The 23,147-nt window shown below is 46.1% G+C and overlaps 2 protein-coding genes across 2 annotated transcripts in view; one reads left to right on the forward strand and one right to left on the reverse strand.

Annotated features, from left to right (window-relative positions):
- Positions 1 to 23,147, forward strand: part of LOC101739674 (short-chain dehydrogenase/reductase family 16C member 6) — a 50,140-nt gene that overhangs the window by 20,074 nt on the left and 6,919 nt on the right. Inside the window, exons 3-6 of the mRNA XM_012688457.4 lie at positions 5,967 to 6,126; positions 8,237 to 8,388; positions 17,032 to 17,209; positions 17,781 to 17,966. Coding sequence (XP_012543911.1) covers positions 5,967 to 6,126; positions 8,237 to 8,388; positions 17,032 to 17,209; positions 17,781 to 17,966 — 676 coding nt within the window. The remainder of the gene's footprint in view (positions 1 to 5,966; positions 6,127 to 8,236; positions 8,389 to 17,031; positions 17,210 to 17,780; positions 17,967 to 23,147) is intronic.
- LOC134198965 (uncharacterized) lies at positions 18,884 to 23,023 on the reverse strand. The gene is made up of 2 exons (XM_062668834.1): positions 22,323 to 23,023; positions 18,884 to 19,095 (listed from the first exon to the last, which is right to left on the reverse strand). Exons 1-2 carry the CDS (start codon positions 22,786 to 22,788, stop codon positions 18,899 to 18,901), a joined length of 663 nt encoding a protein of 220 aa, XP_062524818.1. The 5' UTR covers positions 22,789 to 23,023; the 3' UTR covers positions 18,884 to 18,898.

Genomic DNA, 23,147 nt, shown 5'->3' on the forward strand with positions numbered 1-23,147 from the left:
AAGGGTAGGATTCGCCTCAGCCATCCGTGAGTTAGGCGTCCTAGGAGTGAGGCCCCGTGTCTGGTTGTAGTGTTGAGAACCCTGCTCTGTTTGGCTTCTGATGCCGGGTGAGATAATGCATGAGGAGTCGTTTGGTGGGTAGTACCCTAAAACATCCTTGGACTCATGGTCTGCTCCCAACATCTGCTGACCGTCAAGTTCCACATATCTCACGTGATCCCAAGGCGCAGACACCTCGTATAAAGTTCGGCATCCTGGCCGAAAAGAAAAGCCTACAATGACATTCCCGTTGCGGTGACTGCTTCCTATTTACGTAAAGTGGTATCCTCAATTAAAATGGCTTACCTTAAGCACCGCTGGTAGATGTTCTTTATATTTTCATGACAATGGGGGCCATGGCTACGCAGCCTAGAGATAAATGGTACAAGTCCTAATAGTGCAACAGCTATCCTGCACACCAGAACACGGTTGCAACTAAAATAAAAAAAAATTGGTGGCATCATACACTGCGGAACCACCACCACCCAGTACAAATACTAGTGGAGTAGTTATGACAGCAATCAGTGACGGTCGTGGTCGTGATTTCGGTGCAACCATCAACCAACCTTGCTAGCTAAGCAGCTTCTTCCGCAGGATGCAAACAAGTAGGAAACTAATTAGTAGAAAACAGTAGCCATAGTCTTCGGTCATCACGAAACCCATGGAATGTTTGAAACGTCAGAAATAATAAAGTAAAATTGTAATTGCGAGAATAAAATATCTATACATATATATAAAATTGGAGTGTCTGTTTGTAATATTGAAATATCCGGCTTTTACTACATGCATATTAATATATAATAATATGCAGTACATACACCAAAATAACATTTTTTACAATTTTTGTCTGTCTGTCTGTTTGTTCCGGCTAATCTCTGGAACGGCTGGACCGATTTTGATGAGATTTTCACTGATGATATAAGGAGTAGCTTAGGCTACTTTTTTAGACTAGCTAAATACTGCACAGGTTTTCCTTCATCGTGAAAGTCATCTGAAGTCCCATGCTAGGGCCGTTCTTCAGAAAATAGATACAAGCCTGCCTGGACTTTAACATCGGTAAACTTGTAGTCACATCGCATATTATCAATACTTCTCGTCCCGCTAAGTTTCTCGCTAGATCTTCTCAGCAGGTCGCGATTCCGATCCGGTAGTAGATTCATTCGCGAAGCAGCTCCTCTTGAGTTGTTAGGTCTCCTTTGGAGCGCTCAGGTCCCGCCCCTCCTGGCTGTGCGCTTGCTCGCCCACCAGCCCTAATGAAACTGGAAAGCCCTTAGGGCCACTAGTAATCATTCCTTCACAAAAAAAAACACCTTGTACGACCTTTAGGCTACTACGACTTATACCTGTGTTCGTAGATTTTCGGCCCTTAGATATTTTTTTTGTATTCAGTCATTCCAATTAGGATAGTACATAGGAAAATAGTTATTGAGTTCCGAGGTCGAGACGATGAGACAAAACTACGTGTTCCACAGAACAGAAGAATGGGAATAGATCTAATGAACATTCAAATCTCAAAGTTCAATGTAACTATAGCAATCGAGATGTCAGCATCGACAGTTGCCAAACATCGGGCAATGTTTACAACACGTCAGTTGCGCATTGATTTGTCGCAACGGAGATCCGTGGGAGGCTGGGCCTGTTGCGAATTATGATAGATCATGTGTAATTGCGATGCTCTCAGTATTGAGACACTATAAGAAAGGGTTTTTTACCCGAATAAAACTGCTTGCGAGCGAGTTAGCATCATCATATAACTGCACTTCGTACATATTGAAACAATAAATAAATGAGGACAAGAAGTGGATGAGGAGAGCCGCAGACCGGGCTCAGTGGTGTGGATTGGGAGAGGCCTATGTCCAGCAGTGGACGACTGTGGGCTGTTGATGATGATGATGATGATGATGATGATGATGATGATGATATCACACATCTAGCTCCAAACTACGATTACCTAAATTGTGGAAATCAGACGACTGATATATTAACACGTTTAAATATATACATATAAATACAGGCCAAAGGATTAACTTGTTCGTTATACGATTGCCGGATGTGGGAATCGAACCCGCGACACTCGACCCAAAAATCAGGGGTTCTACCTACTGCGCCACCCCATTTTTCAATCATTATCTGACTGTAAAATAAACGACATCACTAATGAGGTATTTTTAATGTAGAAACTGTTAAAGTGCAGAACAGCGTTTTTTTTTTTTATTAATTATATCCTGACCGAGGAACCAGTTATTAATTTTCTGTGAATCGAAGGATGAACAAGTCTACATTTATTTCTACTATTTATCGAATGTCTTCGTATGCTTACATTTTTCGTTTCTGAATCAGTATTAGTAGCTTCTAACCCACTTATCGGGTGTTTTCATCTGGGCGCAGAGACCAATTTCTGCACAGAAAAATCACCGTACAAAAATTAGAGAAAAAACAAAATCTATAGATGCTCTTGAGTATGTCAGAAACTTGAAGTGGAAGTGGGCTGGTCATGTAGCAAGACTAAGGACCAGAGATGGACTGCAAGAATAACTGCATGAGAAGGGCCACAAGGGAAAAGAAAAAAGGGTCGCCCGATATCAAAATGGGAGGACGATATTAAAGCTATTGCTGGCCCTCGTTGGATACAGGTAGCCCAAAATAGAACCAAATGGAAGGACTTGGATGAGGCCTTCACCATGCTTAATGGATTCCTGCCAAAACAGTAGTGAAGAAAATTATAATTATTAAATACCTATTTACTTTGTATTTTAGGATGAAATAAAAAGCTTTTTATTTTATTTTACGTGGCTGATGTATAATAAAAAGAAATAAAAAGCTTTTTATTTTATTTATTTTTATTATACATCAGCCACGTGGGAAATTTAGAATCGTGTAACACAGAACACTAATACAAAAATCAAATTAACAGCAATGTTATTTATTTCAACTCTCTTGCCTCAGACTTGATCTATGTTGAAGCTGTTAAATGACTTATTTATGAGCTACTGCATATTTGGTTTTCGTTTTGTTACGTCCATAATTCGTTACACACATGCATTCCAGTAACAATCTTCGGGCCGAGATGATTAACCAATGAAATAGATCTGCCGGTTACGAAAGCGAAGAACCGGTTTTTATAAACGTAACGTTGTAGCAACCGGTGCGGTTGTCGTAACCGGGTCAAGTCTGTTTCAAGTTCGAGGTCGGATTGCGTCACTCCAATTTATTTACAGTTCACGCAACAACATTTTGTTGTTCGCTTTTGTTTTTACTCGTTTTGCAAACAATAAAAATAAAACTTAATCATAAAATATAATGTAAATTACTTATAAGAAAACTATAATATATAATGTTTTCGTTCTTATTGTATCTGTTATAAATATTGTAAATATTTTTTTGTTTGCCAGTTTGTAAATATTGTAATAATTACAAACTGGCTGCTAAGTAGCGGCCAGTTTGTAATTGTAATCTTCTTCTTCTTTCTTTCCTATTACCCTCTGCTGGGGTATTGGGCTCGAATCAAATTCTTCCATTTTGTCTTGGGCAGTCTGTTCTAGCTCCTCCTACGTCATGCCCAAGACGCTCAGTTCTTGCTCTACTGAGCAACCCCAAGTTGTTGCACGGCCTCTCTTCCTTTAGCCAGACACTTTCTAGGTCAGTGACTCTTGAATAGGTATAGATCTTTGTTAATGTGTGGCGGATCCAATGCCACTGCAGCGTATGTAATTATATGTAATGTAATTATAATAATACAAGATTATATTAAATAATTGTTATGTTTTCTTATACTGAACTCATAGATAGAAAACTATAAGGACGATGATACTTAAAGTATCGATTGCCACAATTCCTCTGTGATATCCAGAAACATCTATTCAGCCAAAAAGTAAGGATACATCAAACGTAAATAGAATTATTTAAGAAGTTTGTCTCTACAGTTTACTTTTGCATGAATAAAAAAAAAATATTTTTTCGAATAAGTGAACCGTTCTTTACATTTGAAAAATATTAGCGCGTACATTTCTGGTACATATCGTTTCTCAAATGAGTTAATATTTGGTTTACGAATTATTGTGATGGTACTTACTTATGTACCTGTGACACGAAGAATTCGTGTGCGGCGCCCACACAAAAAAATAAATGGAAGTAAATTTATTTTGATCTTGAATTCTATGTTTGATGTGATAATGGAAGATTTGACGTGATCTATTATGTGTTCCTGGTATATTAGTATTGCACTTCTCTGTGGCTCTAGAAGACAGAACGATAGGATAAGGGACGGGTAGTGTTGACTTAAAGTTATTTCAGTTCTTATATCGTGCGTATTATACGTATACCTTTTTTTGGACCGGGGCCGAACCTTCTGCGAGGTCTCCGCGCCTCGGGAGCGTAAGGGGTGTATGTGGTACTGGATGGTCCACAGATATTCGGAGCAGTCATTTAGGGTTCTACCCACTAGATGACTTTCCTGTCCCCTCGCCCAAGCGTTTGATCTCTCCCGAAGACAGAACCTGGGTGGGGTAAGGGGCCGCTGGAGCCTTCGAGGCGAAACGAACGCTCTGGAACGTCGGCCGTCTTATTACGCCAGCCTAGCCAGGCCGCCTAGGCGGTGAAACTTGTGTCCGGGGATACCCCACTGGGTTAGAACCAGGCCCCCTTAAGATAACTCGCTACGATGATTTTTTTTTAGATTGGGAGGATTACAAGGTTATAAGTCCTTCGGCCTTTCCATTTTCAGCAGATGAGGGAGCTCGGGCTCAGCCGCGAATGTAATAATAAGCGCCATGCAAATTTTGTAAAGTGTCACCTTGTTACGAAGGGACATTTTTCTCGGCTTGCAGATCATGGGGTCAAGTCTGCCAAGGATAAACGCGGACGGACTTTATGTGTGGGCGAAGTGTCATAGGTGAAGATTGAGGCGTTCCAAATTCTGTTGTTAAAGCCCGTGGTCACAACGTTTTGTCTTCATCGGCCCCTTTGTATATTTGTCAAAGAGTCAATCGTCGCAAGACCGATGAGGTAATCATAACGAACGGTATCATGTAAGGTGCTCTATTGAGTTATGCAGATATTAGCGCGACGGGGAATTTTTGTCTGGGCCAGTCTATTTTTTTATGGCGCAATATATGTTTAATCCGCCGAGTGTTAGTCAGTTGACTATTTGTGGAGCAGTTTGCGGAATCCTTGCTCCGAAAATAGTGGACTGATCAGAATGCGAGTTTTAAATAATAAAGTCTATAATAAAGTCTGACATGAATGAAAATCTGTTGTTAGCACTTCAGGGCAAGTGTCTGGTATTTATTTTACTTATTTATTTAGTTGCATTAACAAAGTGATCATCAATGAAAACATTGACAAATCGACAAATATGTACATGACAGATGTCATCTCAATTATTTAAAGTATAATGCCATCAACGTAATCTATATATTAATACGTGAAGCAAAAACTTTGTTTCCCTTTTTACGAAAATTGTGCGGACGGAGGAGTATGAAATTTTCCACACTTATAGAGAATATAGAGAAGGAGTGCATAATGCTAATATTTTTTTTAAATAATGCATAAAAGATACATTAAATCAATAAAGAAAACATTACACACACTACCATGTATTTGACACACACCCATACATAAAACTATACTCTTTGTTTACTGTCAATTGGAAAACTTTTGTTATTGTTTAAAGTCTGTGGTCGAATTGAAAATAGATTAATATTGTTTGTCTTTAATATTATTGATCTATAGTGCAGTTTTGACGAATACAATTAGAATTATTATTAGAACCATAATAATAAGCTTATAATTTCAATTAATTGTAGTCGAATCTCGACTACTGCTGGGCCACTAGTCTAAGCTAATAGGTCTTTTCAACAAACTAAATTACCTAGGCTGATTTGCACTTTGATACCTACTCGTAAAAAGTCTTTGTTATTTGTCTCCAGGACTGATGAGCAAGGCATAGTGATGAAGGTGTACCAAGCAGTGATGCTGACTCTGGAGATCGTGACCCTCTATATCAAGATGGTTCTCACCTGGTTCCATGCTATGTACCTGCTGGTAGTGCCCCCCGAGCCGAAGAGTGTCAATGGAGAGATTATCCTTGTGAGTAATTAATATTAAAACCAGACAAAAAAACAACACAGATTGTAGATCTTAAGTAAAAAAATTCACAGTTGCTTTGCAATAATTAGAAGGTAAATTCTATTTCTAATTTAAAATTAAAAAGATTCAGACCTCATGTCTCATGGAGAATGGAAGGATCCATGTTGATAGTTTTTTCGTTTAATTTGAGTTAACTTTTACGCTATCGAGAACGTTAAAAAAAACACTAAGCAGACTGGTAGCCACTTAATGCCAGTTAGGTCTTGAAATCGTTCACCCACATTTATGCTATTAAAATGTACCATCAGCGGTATACAATTCCCTACTACGGTTAACACGAAACCGGACTAAGTATAAGGACTTGTCTAAGGGCCCAGAAAGTGTAAATCCCACTCCTAATTAATTATTAATCTTATACTGCCCAATATACGACCAAGGATCTCAATTTACATGTAAAAGGCTTAGATGCAGCTATTTAAGGTGATTGAAATAATTCTTAGGTACGTAATATCTGGTATTAAAAAAATATAGATGGTCATTTGTCCTCGTTTATCGTCGGTAGCCATTGATTGATAATTATCGGTGTGCGCATGAGGGTATTTCTTGCGTTGTGGTAAATGAGCGTGGACTGTATTTATTGTTTTGAAATATTTTATTTGTCCTTACATGACAAATTAAAGACATAATATAAAACCGATGCGTCGCTCATGGCGCGGCGGCTGGATTTGAAGGAGAAATAGTGTCATGGCGGACGTCGCTCGCTGACATTTTGACGTTCAGAAACTGAATAGTATCTCATAAGTTTTTTTTTATTGTTTAGATGAGGGGAACAAGCTCACGGCTCACCTGATGTTAAGTGGTTACCGAAGCCTATAGACATCTACAACGTAAATGCCGTCACCCACCTTGAGATATAAGTTCTAAGGTCTCAGTATAGTTACAACGGCTGCCCCACCCTTCAAACCGAAACGCATTACTGCCTCACCGCAGAAATAGGCAGGGTTGTGGTACCTACCCGTGCAGACTCACAAGAGGTCCTACTACCAGTAAAAAAATGGCTAAAGTGCTCGATTCTGTGACATGAGCAATTAGCGACTTTAAATACGTATTAATAAGTCATTTTACTACTTTGCCTGGGCGCGATCGATGTTTGTTGTATGAGCAAATTTTGTTTTCGATTGTAGATAAATATGTTCTTGTCTCGTATGTTACCGTTACTCTATTACTACTATATATATTACTATTTATATTTACTATTTATATATTAGTGACTTAAAATTTAAAATGTATACGGATTGCCAACGAAGTTCGGGGTTCGGGAGGTATATAAGCGTCTGCGTCTATAAGCAGACCCTCTGTAGACTCGAAGTCAACAGTTTGGAAGGTGTCCTTTGTGTTGCTCTTACTCCTTTGTATTAATTAACAATAACACGTCTCGTACAAACTTGCGCAAATAATATTCTGACATTAAGAAAACAGAAAACCGCTTTAGCGCCATATTTTCAATCGACTTCTTCATACGAAGTGTGTAAACAGATGCGCTATATACAAATATATAGCTTAATAACAAACATTGAAAAATACTATCATATATCTCTCTATTATTCTTTTTATTTTATGCAAATCATATTTCGTTGGTCACTATATATTCATTTTTAATACGCTTTTATTAGCTTCATGTGTGTTTGTAACGGAATCTTTGAACATGATTTTGACCCCCTTCAAAACATTGGATTAACTTGAAATTTGGTATACTTATTAAGGACCGAAGACAAATCAAAATAAAATAAAAAATTGAAAGTATTGAAATTCAACTAAAAAATTCGAAATAAATAATAGTTTAAAAAACTAACAAAATACGTTTTTTTAGATTATTAGTGTAAGAAAAATAATTAAAAAAAAAAAGCGTGGGGTGCATGGTACCAGTAGTTATAAATATTTTATGAACAGATATGAGTAGAAGGGTTATTTTGATAACATCCTGAAAAGCACGCCACGCTTTTTTTACAATAAAATATTTTTTTCTTACTTCTTATTATTGCTTAACATTTACAGAAGCACAACATACCTTTAAACTAAATCCAAATATAATTTCTTTTTTTTACTCTAGATTACCGGCACAGGCCACGGCATGGGTAGGGAGACAGCGATGAGGTTTGCCAAGCTCGGAGGCGTGATAGTCTGTGTGGATATCAACCAGAAAACCAATCAGGAGACCGTGGACCTCATCAAGGAGCAGAAAGGAAAAGCGTATCGGTTCGAGTACGTTCTTATTTTAAGACTCCATTAAAACTGGTCGAACAGATATATTATACTTAGTCTGGCCATAAATACTGTTACAATTAAAAATAAACAAAATATTACATTTGAATTTGGAATCTGTCATTTTTATATGATTGCTCATTGAGTTTTCTCATTTTGGCGCCAATACATTGTACAATATTTTGCGATATTAAAATAGAGCGGGGTGATAAAGAGAACCGAATCGCTGTGATTGCATTACACAAAGTAGGTATGGAGCCAAATGCAATTTTTAAAACTCTCCATACGCTTGGTATTAGTAAAATATTTGTGTACCGGGCTATTAATAGGTGCAATGAAACCTCCTCTGTTTGTGACAGAAAAAGATCTGGCCGTCCACGTAGTGTTCGTACGAAAAAGGAGGTCAAAGCAGTAAGGGAAAAAATTCGAAGAAATCCTGTCCGAAGGCAAAAGATTTTATCTCGGGAGATGAAGATAGCACCTAGAACCATGTCGCGTATTTTAAAAGATGACTTAGGACTTGCAGCCTATAAGAGACGTACTGGCCATTTCTTAACTAATAATTTAAAAGAGAACAGGGTTGTAAAATCGAAACAACTACTGAAGCGGTACGCAAAGGGAGGTCATAGAAAAATTTTGTTTACGGATGAGAAATTTTTTACAATTGAGCAACATTTTAACAAAAAGCTTTTTATACTTTAAATTGTTTTATATTTATTTATTAAACTAACACACTGTAAAAGTAATAAATGTTATTTACAATAGATTTTTTTTAATTTTTAGTTGTAACAGTATTTATTGCAAAACTAGGTATATACGAACTATGTGATTATATATTCAATTAAAAATGATGTGGATCGTGTGGAAAAAACGATGTGGTAAATGTGGATACCCGGCTTTGGGATGAGGCTCTCTCTACAGTGTTTCCTGAGCCCTATAACATGTTACTCTTCAAACGACGCTTGTGGAGTGCTTAACGGTAGGCAGCATATTGAATCTGCCCCAGGCATTGCTGAACTCCGTTGGCGACGGTAACCACTCACCATCAGGTGGGCCGTGTGCTCGTAAGCCTACAAGGGCAATAAAAAAAGCTATTACGACAATACATACATCTCATCTACTCTCAATTCATCTTTGCACCACCCTATTTCGAGAAAGCGACACGGCACGAAAGCCCTCGCGTCGTGGCTGCCGGTAACTACATTTCAGATCCTGTGAACTGAATAGTAAACTGTCGACGTCGCCCTAAACAAGCCATTTCGGATCCTCCCGATCCACTAACGGTGCTTTGAGGTATCTCAGGCATTGCGATGAAGGACTCGGCAAGTAAATTAACCCACAGACACAGCCCACTGAGTTTCTCGCCGGATCTTCTCAGTGGGTCGCGATTCCGATCCGGTGATAGATTCTGCGAAGGATTGCTAGGGTTAGTGTTCCCCACCGAATGTAGTTCCGCCTTGTCGTGGCGGTGGGGCTTAAGCGTGCGTCCCTAAAATCGCGTGCAGAGGAATCTGTGTGGGACGCCGCGACCAAGAGAACTGCGCCCAGCTCTCCTTGGCTGCTTCCGTATTCACGGGTGCTCCTTGAGAGAGAGCGAGGGACTCTCTCCCCACGCCCTTTGCACTGGCAAAGGGAGGCATTCAGGGGATGAGGGGTTGGCTCTCGGGAGCCTGATGAGCCGGCGGCACTTTTGTGTCTTCCGGCTGCGGGTTGCCATGTCCCCGGCTTCGGTTACAGGGGAAAGCCTTCCAGATATGGGAGGTACCGGCTCGCCGGCGTGGCTCCACACCGCGTTGTGGGCGACGGACAGGCCTCGGCCACCGTCGGCCAAACCGTAAACCCCAGTCATGGGGAACGGGGGCTCCTGCCTTTACTGGTCGGAGCTGCGAGGACGCAAACCTCTTCAAAAATGCCCCAATCTCAAGCTCGACACCCGGCGATGGGATGTATGGCTGGAGGGTTTCCAGTCCCGAGGGTGTCGTAGATCCCAGGGGACCAAACCCCTGGTTAATAAAAAAGGATCAAATGATGATGGCCAATTGTGAAAAGTTAGTACCCCAGGAGGGTACCGCCTGCGAGTCGGGCGGAGAATCCCTCCGTGCTTCCACCTCGGTGGAAGCACGCTGCCCCACGTATTCTGGGGGGGGCAACAATTGCCAAGATGAAGGAGGCTGTGCGACGGGCAGCGGAATTCCCGTCGAACCGATGCGCTCCCTGATCGCCGGCTCGATGCGCTCTGCGCTCGCCAGCGAATCGGTTGCGATGAACCCCACCAAACCATCGGCGGGGAAAAAGAGAGGCCGAAGGAAGATCCCCGTAGCAGCTTCCGACGACGGCGGTGCGTCATCCTCCAGCACCGAGGTGCCGGAAAAGACCATGGCCGTCGAGGAGGTGGCTCCGGTGATTTCGGGGCCTGCCGCGTCGAAAGACACGATGCCCGCACCCCAGTGGGCACCAGTGAGGAGGAGGGGCGCAGTGTCACCGGCGACGTCGGTGGAGTCGATGTCGACGTCGGCCGCGTCCCTGGCTAGCGGGGACGAGGCATTCCGCGACCTCGACCATGCCCTGGTCAATCTGGCTAAGTTGCTGTCGACCGTGGCTGCCAAGGGCGCCGAGCCAGGCAGCAGCTACCGGAAGAGGCTCCGGGAGGGAGCCGCTATGGTTAGGACGAAGCTGATCCCTACCATGTCCAAACTCGTAGCGCAGCTTGACTCCAGGGAGAGTCGCATTCTGGGGGACTCCCCAGCCTTGCGAGAGGGGACTCCCTTGTCGCCGATGCCTGCGCCGGCACGCTCTGAGCCACCCGTGAGGAAGATGGACACCAGCGCGCCTTCGCGGGCTGGGATGAGTGTGGCGGCGCTCATGCCAGCGCCCACTTCTGTGGCCCCTGTTCCGCGCGTGCCTACTCCCGCGCTCCCTCGCCCCCCTCGGAGGGTTGAGTTAAGGCCTGCGCCGCCTTCCCGGATATCGGCCGCCCCTGCATCCATACAGGCAGGAAGGTTAAGGACTGAGGACATCCGCTCGCCGCTGGCGAGAATGGTAGACGAGTGGCCGGCGCTGCCACGGCCCAGGTCTTCGGAGCCGCCTCTTTCGCCCCCACGTGCTGCAGGGTCGCAGAGGCCTTATAACATGGCTGCTGAAATGGGGGGAGTGGATCACGCCCTCCCAAGCAGACAGGAAATGATGGCCTGTATCTCGCGGGCGGTGGCGGTTGAGGTCGGCAAACACTTGGCTGGCCTTGAGGAGATGCTCCGCTCGTCGATTGGTTCCAGAGATTGCGTCCCTGTACCAACAGCCGCGACCGCCCCGCGGGACCAGGCCACCCAGCCGACCTCCACTTCTACCCCATCCGCGAGGGTGGCACGACGTGGAAGCCGGAATCAGCATAACAGAGGTGCGGGCGCCCAGAATCCTGCCCCGCGATTCCAACCTCAGCCCCGTGTCCTTCCTCCCCCCCCGTCAAGCATGGACGAGGGCTGGACGGAAGTGGTGAAGCGGGGCACCAAAAGATTGCGACAGACAGCAGCTCTGGCAGCTCCCCAAGGGGGTCGAGCGCCGACTGCTGTTACCCGAAACACAGCGCTGGCGGCCGTGGCTGCTCCCCGCGAGGGTCGAGCACCGGCCGCTAGCAAGACCAATAACAAGAAGAAGAAGCCGCGCGCAGCGGGGTCGGCTGCCGTTGTAGTGACGTTGCTGCCGGCCGCCATCGAAAAGGGCCTCACGTATAATGAGGTTATGGCCCGGGCGCGCGCGGCCGTAAGCTTGGAAGAAATCGGGGCAGAGGAGGGCCTCCGCTTCCGGCACACAGCCAATGGGGCGAAGCTATTGGAGTGTCCCGGTGCCGATAGTTCTGGCATCGCGGACAAACTAGTGGCGACGCTCCGCGTGGCGTTGCCGGAGGAAGAGGTGCGTGTGCACAGGCCGGTGAGGATGGCCGAGATTAGGATCACCGGCCTGGACGACTGCGCCACCAAGGAGGAGGTGGTAGCTGCGATAGCGGCCCAGGGGAGATGTGCCCCAGAGAGCGTGACCGTGGGCGAACTTCGCTCAGGGTACTCCGGGGCCAGGTCAGCTTGGGCGCGCTGCCCTGTGGAGGCGGCCACTTCCTTGGCCACTCCTCCACCGGGAAGATCGACGGGGGATCCGGGGAGACTGCGCGTGGGCTGGATAGCGGCCCACGTGCGTCTCCAAGAACCACGTGCCTGGCGATGCCTCCGGTGCTTCAGCACGGGGCACGGACTCGCTAGGTGCACCAGCTCAGTTGACCGCAGCGGTTTGTGTTTCCGCTGCGGCCAGCCGGGCCATAAAGCTGCGTCCTGCACGGCCGCCCCGTATTGCGCTCTGTGCGCTGCAGCCGGACGCAGGGCAAGCCACCGGGCGGGAGGCAAGGCGTGTTTCCCGTCCGGTAATAATACCGAACGCAACCGGCGCCGAAAATCGAAGCGCCGGCAAAAGAGAAGGTTGGCCAGAGGAGCACTGGCCAACACTGTAATCCCCGCTGCGGCGCTGGTGCCGGAGGGCGGGGGCAGTGGTGAAGGGGAGGGGGCGATGGATGTGGTCCAACAGTAATGGACCGCACCTATCGCTTCCTCCAAGGAAACCTGAACCACTCCGCCAGAGCTCAGGACATGCTGTCTCAGAGCATGGCGGAGTGGTCCATAGATGTGGCTGTGGTCGCCGAGCCGTACTTCGTTCCCCCAGCAAATGATTGCTGGTTTGGGGACGACGGCGGCCTGGCGGCCATAGTCATAAGAAGAGACGCGGCGATCCCCCCCCTGGCGATGGTGACCAGGGGTCAAGGGTTCGTCGCGGTGCAGCTGGAAGGGACCGTCGTGATCGGGGCGTACTTCTCTCCGAACAGGCCTACCGTCGAGTTCGGGCATTTCCTGGGCGGGATCGGGGCGATTGCTCGCCGCCTCGCTCCTCGTCCAGTGATTCTCGCGGGGGACCTCAATGCGAAGTCTATCGCATGGGGCTCCCCCCGCTCGGACGCTCGTGGTAGGCTACTGGAGAGGTGGGCGAACGCGGCCGGCCTTTGTTTGTTGAATAGAGGGTCGGTTGCAACGTGCGTGCGGTGGCAGGGCGAGTCTATTGTGGACGTTACGTTCGCGAGCCCGGCCATCGCGCGCCGTATCCGCGACTGGAGGGTTTTGGAGGGGGCGGAGACGTTGTCAGATCACCGATATATTCGGTTTGATCTCTCCGCCCGCTCCACAGTCGCGGACGCCCTCGGGGATCACCCCCGTGGTGCGTCCCGGTCATTCCCCAAGTGGGCACTGAAGCGCCTGAATAAGGAGCTCCTGATGGAAGCCTCTACAGTGGCGGCGTGGGCGCCCATGCGTCCACACCCGGTCGAGGTCGAGGGCGAGGCAGGGTGGTTTCGGGACACGATGCGTCGCATCTGTGATGTGTCGATGCCCCGGATCGGCCCTCGACTTCCTAATCGCCAGGCGTACTGGTGGTCGCCCGAAATTGCGCAACTCCGCGTGGAGTGCGTTCGGGCGAGGCGCGAGTGCGCCAGGCATCGCCGCCGCCGCCTGCCGCGGCGCAACGATCCAGTTGCGTTCGCGGCGGCAGAGGCCCGGCTGCACGCCGTATTTCGCGTCGCGCAGAGGGCACTGCAGCTGGCCATCAGAAGAGCCAAGGATCAACACATGGAGGGTCTCCTGGAGACGCTGGATGAGGATCCGTGGGGGCGGCCCTATCATATGGTGCGCAATAAAATGCGCCCATGGGCCCCCCCGATCACGGAGCGTCTCCAGCCTCAGCAGCTGCGGGACATCGTCTCGACGCTGTTCCCGCAGGAGCGGGAGGGATTTGTCGCTCCCGCTATGGACTCGCCGCCGGAATACGACGGCGAAGTCCCTGACGAGGTGCCCCATATAACGGGGGCGGAGCTCCGTGTGGCCGTGCGCAAAATGTGCGCGAAGGACACTGCACCCGGTCCGGATGGCGTCCATGGCCGGGTTTGGGCCTTGGCTCTTGGTGCCCTGGGGGACCGACTCTTGAGGCTTTACAACTCCTGCCTCGAGTCGGGACGGTTTCCTTCATCGTGGAGGACGGGCAGACTCGTGCTGTTGAGAAAGGAGGGGCGCCCGGCGGATAGTGCCGCCGGGTACCGTCCCATCGTGTTGCTGGATGAGGTGGGCAAGCTGCTGGAACGCATTCTGGCAGCCCGCATCATCCAGCATCTGGTCAGGGTGGGACCCGATCTGTCGGCGGAGCAGTATGGCTTCCGAGAGGGCCGCTCAACGGTAGACGCGATCCTTCGCGTGCGGGCCCTCTCGGAGGAGGCCGTCTCCAGGGGTGGGGTGGCTTTGGCGGTGTCTCTCGACATCGCCAATGCGTTTAACACCCTGCCCTGGTCCGTGATAGGGGGGGCGCTGGAACGGCACGGAGTGCCCCCCTACCTTCGCCGGCTGGTGGGTTCCTACTTGGAGGACAGATCGGTCACGTGTACCGGACACGGTGGGATCGTGCACCGGTTCCCGGTCGTGCGCGGTGTTCCACAGGGGTCGGTGCTCGGCCCCCTTTTGTGGAATATCGGGTATGACTGGGTACTGAGGGGTGCCCTCCTCCCGGGCCTAAGCGTAATCTGTTACGCAGACGACACGTTGGTCGTGGCCCGGGGGGGGAGTTTTGCTGAGTCTGCCCGTCTTGCTACCGCTGGGGTGGCGCATGTCGTCGGCAAAATCAGGAGATTGGGCCTCGACGTGGCACTCAGTAAATCCGAGGCCATGTGGTTCCACAGGCCCCGGAGAGTGCCACCTGTCGATGCCCATATCGTGGTTGGAGGCGTCCGGATTGGGGTCGGGGTGCAGTTGAAGTACCTCGGCCTCATTCTGGACAGTCGTTGGACCTTCCGTGCTCACTTTCAGCACCTGGTCCCTCGTTTGTTGGGGGTGGCCGGCGCGTTAAGCCGGCTTCTGCCCAACGTCGGGGGGCCTGACCAGGTGACGCGCCGTCTTTATACGGGGGTGGTGCGATCAATGGCCCTATACGGGGCGCCTGTGTGGGGCCAGTCCCTGGCCGCGGGGGTGGCGAAGCTGCTGCAACGGCCGCAACGCACCATCGCGGTCAGGGTCATCCGTGGTTATCGCACCATCTCCTTTGAGGCGGCGTGTGTACTGGCTGGGACGCCGCCTTGGGCTCTGGAAGCGGAGGCGCTCGCCGCTGACTATCAGTGGCGGGCTGACCTTCGCGCCCGGGGCGTGGCGCGTCCCAGCCACAGTGTGGTCAGAGCGCGGAGGGCCCAATCTCGGCGGTCCGTGCTGGAGTCATGGTCCAGGCGGCTGGCTGATCCTTCGGCCGGTCGTAGGACCGTCGAGGCGATTCGCCCGGTCCTTGTGGATTGGGTGAATCGTGACAGAGGACGCCTCACTTTCCGGCTCACGCAGGTGCTCACTGGGCATGGTTGCTTCGGTGAGTTCCTGCACCGGATCAGAGCCGAGCCGACGGCAGAGTGCCACCATTGTGATTGCGACTTGGACACGGCAGAGCATACGCTCGTCGCCTGCCCCGCGTGGGAGGGGTGGCGCCGTGTCCTCGTCGCAAAAGTAGGAAACGACTTGTCGTTGCCGAGTGTTGTGGCATCGATGCTCGGCGACGACGAGTCGTGGAAGGCGATGCTCGACTTCTGCGAGTGCACCATCTCGCAGAAGGAGGCGGCGGGGCGCGTGAGAGACGCACAATCCCGCCGCCGTCGAGCGGGGGCCAGGGAGGCGGACCTCGCCCAAGCCCTGGCCCTCTAAGTGTTTCGGGTCCCCCCTCACATGTCGGTCTGGGGACCGGCGAGGGGGGCCTAAGAAGACGACGTGCAAGCTGCTCTGCACGCGTTTTACGCAAGAGCATCCGGGTGATGGAAGGCCGGCTATCCTCGACCCACGCTGGTTCTGGTCCAGCGGGGTATTCCGTAGGATAGCTCACTCTAACCGGCGCCATCTAGGCGGGCTTCGGATAGCCTGCCGACCGAGAGGGCTGGTGGTCGTGGCGCCGACGACCGCCAGTCCGGCGTCCCGAGGGGGAGGGTGATGGGAGAGATGTGCTCCGCACTAAACGCTTCACTTTCCCCCCTTTGCCTCTTCATGAGTTCTGTCTCGTGCGAGGTTTGGACGTTGGTTGTTGAGCGACAGGAGGTTTTAGTCAGTTCGACTCTGACATGCTCCGCCCTCTATCCCCAGTGGAGGGCGGAAGTCCGGCGATTTCCTCCTGACCAAAAAAAAAAAAAAAAAAAAAAAAAAAAAAAAAAAAAAAAAAAAAAAAAAAAAAAAAAAAAAAAAAAAAAAAAAAAAAAAAAAAAAAAAAAAAAAAAGGGTTAGTGTTAGGAAATTCTCTCAGATACAGCCTGTGAGCTTACCTACCCGTCAGGCCGTTAGAATAGCCTCATAAACTACCAGCGAATAGGTAGGGGGGAAAAGCTGATATACAATGCAGGTGGATAACTTCATGATTGAATACCAATAGGTTTCCGTACTTATCCTAACAGCCTGCAAGGTCGTTTGCCATTTAAAACAAAAAAATAAAATCAAAAACCCATAGACGACCATACATTTTGCACACACATACGAATGTGTACATATTAGAATAACTGGACTTTGTTTTGTCGTAACCGTGTGAAGTTTCATTGTGGATTCATTTATATAGATGTGACGTCACAGACAGCGAGGCAGTGAAGGCTCTGGCCGAGAAGATCCGTCGTGAAGTAGGCGACGTTACCATGCTGGTGAACAACGCCGGCATCATGCCGTGCAAGCCGCTGCTGCAGCATGGGGAGGGGGAGATCAGGGCCGCCTTCAATGTCAATGTCATGGCTCATCTGTGGGTGAGTTCATAATAATATAATTCAGTGTATTCCTTGTTAATTCTCCTGCTGAAGTGAGAGACTACACGAGAATATTTTTGAAATTACTTTTTAATGTTAGCTAATACTGATAGGCTTCCCTGCTGCTATCCGGCCATCGGAGTCCATAGACTGTACCGAAATGATTGCTTCTGCCCTTGAGACACTTGCTTGAAGTTACTAATAAGAGTGGAATTGCTCAGCATAATACTTATCTTCTATCTTCTTCTTCTATATATATAAAAATGAATTGCTGTTCGTTAGTCTCGCTAAAACTCGAGAACGGCTAAACCAATTTGGCTAATATTGGTCTTGAATTATTTGTGGAAGTTCAGAGAAGGTTTAAAAGGTAGTTAAATATGAAAATGCTCGGAATTAAATAAAAATAACAATTTTGTTTTTCCTTTGATGTGTCCCCCGTCGGACCGGATTCCTTTTGTTTGTTTTAAGTTTATTTTATACAAAAGTTTAGGTTTTTTATTTCTCAATTGAGGCACTACGAAGTCTGTCGGGTCAGCTAGTACTTAATATAAGCTAATAATGTTTTCATTAGTTGATCCAAGCATTCCTACCCTCTATGATGGAGCGAAACCACGGTCACATCGTGGCGATGTCTTCGATGGCCGGTGTCCTTGGACTACGGAATTTAGTTCCATATTGCGCCACCAAGTTCGCTGTCAGAGGGCTAATGGAAGCGCTGCACGAAGAGTTAAGGGAGGACACGAGAGATTTCAGTGGCGTGAGTTTTTTTTTTACTAAGTATAAATACCTAACTGTACGTACTTGTATTCCTATCTGTACTAATATTATAAAGAGGAAAGATTTGTTTGTTTATTTGTATTGAATAGGCTCCGAAACCACTAACCCGATTTGAAAAATTCTTTGACTGTTTGGAAGCTACACTATTCCCGAGTGACATAGGCTATAATCTTTTTTGAAAAAAATTAGGGATTCTTACTAAAACTCCAATAATGTAATCAACACTCCAAGGTGTAAAAAATACCTAAAATATTCTTTATATCGCGTGCCCTGCGAAAACTATTGATGATAGAATAAAATAATGTACTACGACTTTGTAGAACACATTATTATTTACAATAAATGTCGCGACGGCATATATCTAAATATTAAAGTTGTGTCGTAATAAGTGTTCTTTTATTTAAAAAAATAAAACAACGTCAAATATCGTTGAAATTTTTGTTAAAGACCCGAGCGGAGCCGGAGTCGGCCGCTAGCATCTACATAAATAGTAAGGTGACCAACTATACTCATTTACTGAGTTTTGTACTCTTTTTTCGCAAACCGTACTCTTTTCAAATCCTGTACTCTGAAAGTATTAATTTGTATAAATTCTTCTTTCGAAATCTTTCTGCAGTTTAGAGTAGAACATATCCCACATGAAAATTTAAAAGTTTTAATAGAAATCTCCTTATGTTGTCCAGGCACTAATGCTGCTGTTGAAAGGGTATTTTCACTAGGGAATGTTTATTGGAGCAGTGAGAAGTCGCAACTTTCTGTAAAAACATTATCTGCCGTCTTAGCAGTCAAATTTAATATGCAAAATGAAATTTATTCGGATATGGCTACATTATTAGACAAAGAAAATAAAGCTTTTATCGTTTGTTGCAAATGATGTGACAATAAAAACCAGCAGCGTAACGACAAGTTCTTTTATTTGTGCAAGAATGCAGAAAAGTAGGTAGAAATGGCTGGCACGGCTTGTTTTATTAACACTATCCCCCCTTCGTTGGCTTTGGCTGGCGGCGGTGGCGGTGGCTGTGGCGGAAGGGGGCGTGTTAATATGGCTTGGCGGCTTGGCTGGCGGCAGGGCATGACAGCTGACGTCACGTCCGTTACATTCGGCCATCCTGCAACAATTGCTCCCGCAATGGGGAACACACAAAAACATTTAGTTCTCAAATAAATCAATAAGGTCTTCAGTTTCGAGCTGCTCATCGGAACTACTAGCGCTATCGGACACATGGGCTATACTTTTATAGGGCCTTAATGAATCTGTTGATACCAGGCCAGTGAAGTTTTTATAATTTCGTAAACCTTTTAGATATACTTCTAATTCGATAGCGATTGTTACCTACTACTTTAGTTACTACATACAGACCTGAGTACAAATCGTCTAATTTGGTATTAATCCTAGCGGCGCTACTAACCAGTTGGCGCCTGTCTCTACGATACAAAATGCCTTTTCTTATAAACATGAGCTTTTTTTTTTTTATATTAATGTGTGTCATTATTGTACTCGCTTGTTTTATCCTAGCTGCAGCTATCTTACGCCGTGCGTCAACAGTTTCTGGTTCGCGACCAGGAACCGAAACATCACATATTCACCTACCAGAGCGCGCAAAGATTAAATCACAAGGCTTGTAGCCGATGCTACTTTTATTTGTGCTGTTTGTGCCTCAAATGACGGAGTTTACTAAATTATTTGAAGCTTCACTATAAAATTGTATGTTTAGTTTGTTCAACCTGGCCAATTAGCGCGCGGACAAGCAATACCGTTTAACGTATGCCTAAACTGTTTATTTTCTGATATATTTTTTTTAAGTGCCTACTCGTAAAAGCTTTCCCATAGTTTGTCACCACGTGATTCGGGTATCTGGACAAACCCTATTAATATATTTTTCAATGGACGAATGGTCCCGATTGAATTTACAGTACGCGTTAGTTCAGCTATCACAAATTTAGACAACGCATCTTTCATTACGATCATGTACTGGTTGGTGCCCTTTAGATGTCCTACAGAAGGGCATCATGTTATATATTTGTACCATGCGCATAGTATCAGATGGTTTAGAGATCGGATATAGACGGTCTTCTTTTTTTTAACATAGTTATCCTTCTCATGTGTACAATAAAGACATGCTGCCACGTATTTCCTAATAAAGCGTGTCATTTTAAGAAACCAATATTGGCTTTTAATCAAAGCTAAACGATGATTTAGATCCACGTGACAAATGTCGTCATAGTGCATTTGTACAATTTTCCATTTAGCCGAAGGGACTGCGAGTCTATTTCCCTTAAAAAATTTTCGAACTAGTTCATAATTATCTTTAACATCAGCGCGACTTCGTCCGCGTGGAATATAGTTCACAAATAATGCTTTATTTTAGAACAAATTTGGTTAGCATAAAAAAACGTTATAGTGAGCCAACCTTAACATATAGACATTATATGCTATCGCGGTTTTTTTTTTTTTTAGGTCTTTTAAAGGGGAACAATTCTGTCACATTATTTTAGCGAAACTTTAACCGTTTCTGCAGCGCACGCACCGGAAGCTCTCAAAATAACCCGATTTTGAAACATTCTTTATTGGTGCTCCGCTTGTATTGGTCTTAGCGCGATGCAGTGATGGTCTTAGTGGTCTTAGCGTTATATAGCCTATAATTTTCCTCAATAAATGGGTTATTTAACACTGAATGAATTTTTCTAATCGGACCAGCAGTTCTCGAGACTAGCGCGTTCAAACAAACAAACTCTTCAGCTTTATAATGTTAGTATAGATTGCTTTATAATCGAACTAAGCTTTTCGTCCTGACATTGCACAGTACAGAATCAATCAGTAACTTTAAGACGATTCATGCTCATCATGTCAACAGGATGCCTATTAAGCGCGTCTACAAATGTTCCATACGTTCACCAGGTCTATACTCAACACTAATGTCATAATCTTCTTTCAAAACTCACCATCGCGCAATGCGTGGTATAATGTCGCGTTTGGTAAGCGTAGCACAAACCACAGTACAATCAATTTCTATTATATCATGTTTACCTACTTCATAAACACAGAACCTACGAAGCGATTGTACGACCGCCAGGTTTTGAGCTCTTAACTATGATACACACTCTTCCTTCCTAGTAACCCGGCTAAAGTTACATGCATCGGTTCGTATTTTTGTAAGAAGCATAGGATTATACAGAGCTAGCATAGGTTTGGAACATAAACTGTTTTTCAGTTGTTCGAAATTCGCGTTAAGTTCATGGCCCCACACCCATGATTTATCTTTTTTTTTTTTCTTAACTCAGTTAACGGACGCGCAATCACGGCAAAACTGGGAATAAACTTTCTATAGTAACATAACCAATAAACTATCGCACACTGAGTATTATTTGGCACAGGAAACTGCGAAACGGCCGTCAATTTTTGTTGCACCCGGCTGTATACCGTCTGAAGATATTTCATGACCTCAATAAGTACACCGTACATCGTAACCGTAACCGTAACCGTACATCAATAAGTGACTTGTTTCTCCAAGAATGAGCATTTACTCATACTCCACCATAAAATTTCCCAAGTACTTTCTCAATAATTATTGAACCTGATTTTATATCAACTGAGGGTAGAGGTAAATCGTTTAAAATTGCTAGTATCTCGATTTGACCTACGTTTATTTTTACCCATTTCTTTTCTACCCACAGACTCAATTATTTTATTTATTAAACGCATTTAACTACCCCACCTAGTGGAATAAGGTGGAGAAAAAGAAGAAACGCATGAATACAGATGGCGCATTTGCTAAACCAAAAGGAATTCTAGTGTATTCGTAATAATGACTTTGCGGTGTAATCAAAGCAGTTTTGTGTGTCTGGCACAATGCTTAATTGATGGTAGCCCTGGGCAAAATCTAAACTCGTGAAGTCCTGTTTGGTAGTGGATGCCTATATTTTACCGCGATAGCGTTTAACACACGATAATCAACGCATAGCCTACTGTCGCCGTTCTTTTTCTTAACAAGAATCACTGGTGAAGCGTAACTACATAGATGCAATTATTTTATAATGTCGGCATGTTGGCATCTAAAAGTTGATTAGCTTTAGATTTAACAATAGTTTGTTCATTATGAGAAAGTTTTTAAGGGTGGCGATACACGGGCTGATCACTAAGCTTAATTTGCATTTGAACTAAATTGGCAATACCTAAATCATGTGTATTCGTAGCAAAGCAATGCTTATACTGTATTTTTTTTAATCTGAATGACCCTTATTATTTAATGGCTCCTTTTAATTTTTTTTAATTTCTACCCTCAAATCTCGAAATATTTGTAATGGCATGGCTAGGGCAAGTAGAAATGCAACACACCTGGCTGTTTGGCTGTGGCTCCTCGCAGCTGTTGGCCCTCGGCAGGACCTCGCCCGGCGGCTACATGATGGTCTCCGAGCCCATGTTGAGGACTTTGATGTAGCTGTCTTCGCCGCGCAGCAGCGTCGCAGGCAGGGAGAAGGAAGCTCGTAGCCGTGAATCTCGTGAAGCGCCGTGAAGCTCGTAGTGCCGCAGTGGAGTAACCGCGTTGCTGCTCTTCTAGTTTCCCTCCACGTGAACCAGAATGATGGAAGGACAGGGCGGCAGGCGCTCTTGGTCCGACGACGTCGAAGTCCCTTTTATTTGATTGTTCTAGGTTCTTCATCCTGTAGCTCAAGTATCGCTTTGTGGACCTCCTTCTGAAGCAATTTTTCAACACCTTCCTCGCCGGTGGAATAGGAGCTTCATCTTCTTCAAACTTGTCAGAAGACCGAGAGATCTGAGCGTGTATATGACGTTGTTTCATTTCTTTATGCCACTTCTGATTGTTGCAAATGATGTGACAATAAAAACCAGCAGCGTAACGACAAGTTCTTTTATTTGTGCAAGAATGCAGAAAAGTAGGTAGAAATGGCTGGCACGGCTTGTTTTATTAACACTATCCCCCCTTCGTTGGCTTTGGCTGGCGGCGGTGGCGGTGGCTGTGGCGGAAGGGGGCGTGTTAATATGGCTTGGCGGCTTAGCTGGCGGCAGGGCATGACAGCTGACGTCACGTCCGTTACACGTTTTTTCCTTTTTTTTCACCTATGAAATACTTGTAAAGTGTACTCTTTTTGAACAAAAAATAGTTGGTCACCTTATAAATAGGATTATGGTTTGTCGTGC

Source organism: Bombyx mori, chromosome 5 (assembly GCF_030269925.1).
Source record: "Bombyx mori chromosome 5, ASM3026992v2".
NCBI classification, from domain to species: Eukaryota; Metazoa; Arthropoda; class Insecta; order Lepidoptera; family Bombycidae; genus Bombyx; species Bombyx mori.

Coding starts and splice junctions, on each gene's coding strand:
- LOC134198965 (XM_062668834.1), bottom strand. CDS start 22,788: ATGAAACAACGTCATATACACGCTCAGATCTCTCGGTCTTCTGACAAG. Junction 19,096..22,322: donor AGCCACAGCCAAACAGCCAG/GTGTGTTGCATT, acceptor CAATTGTTGCAG/GATGGCCGAATGTAACGGAC.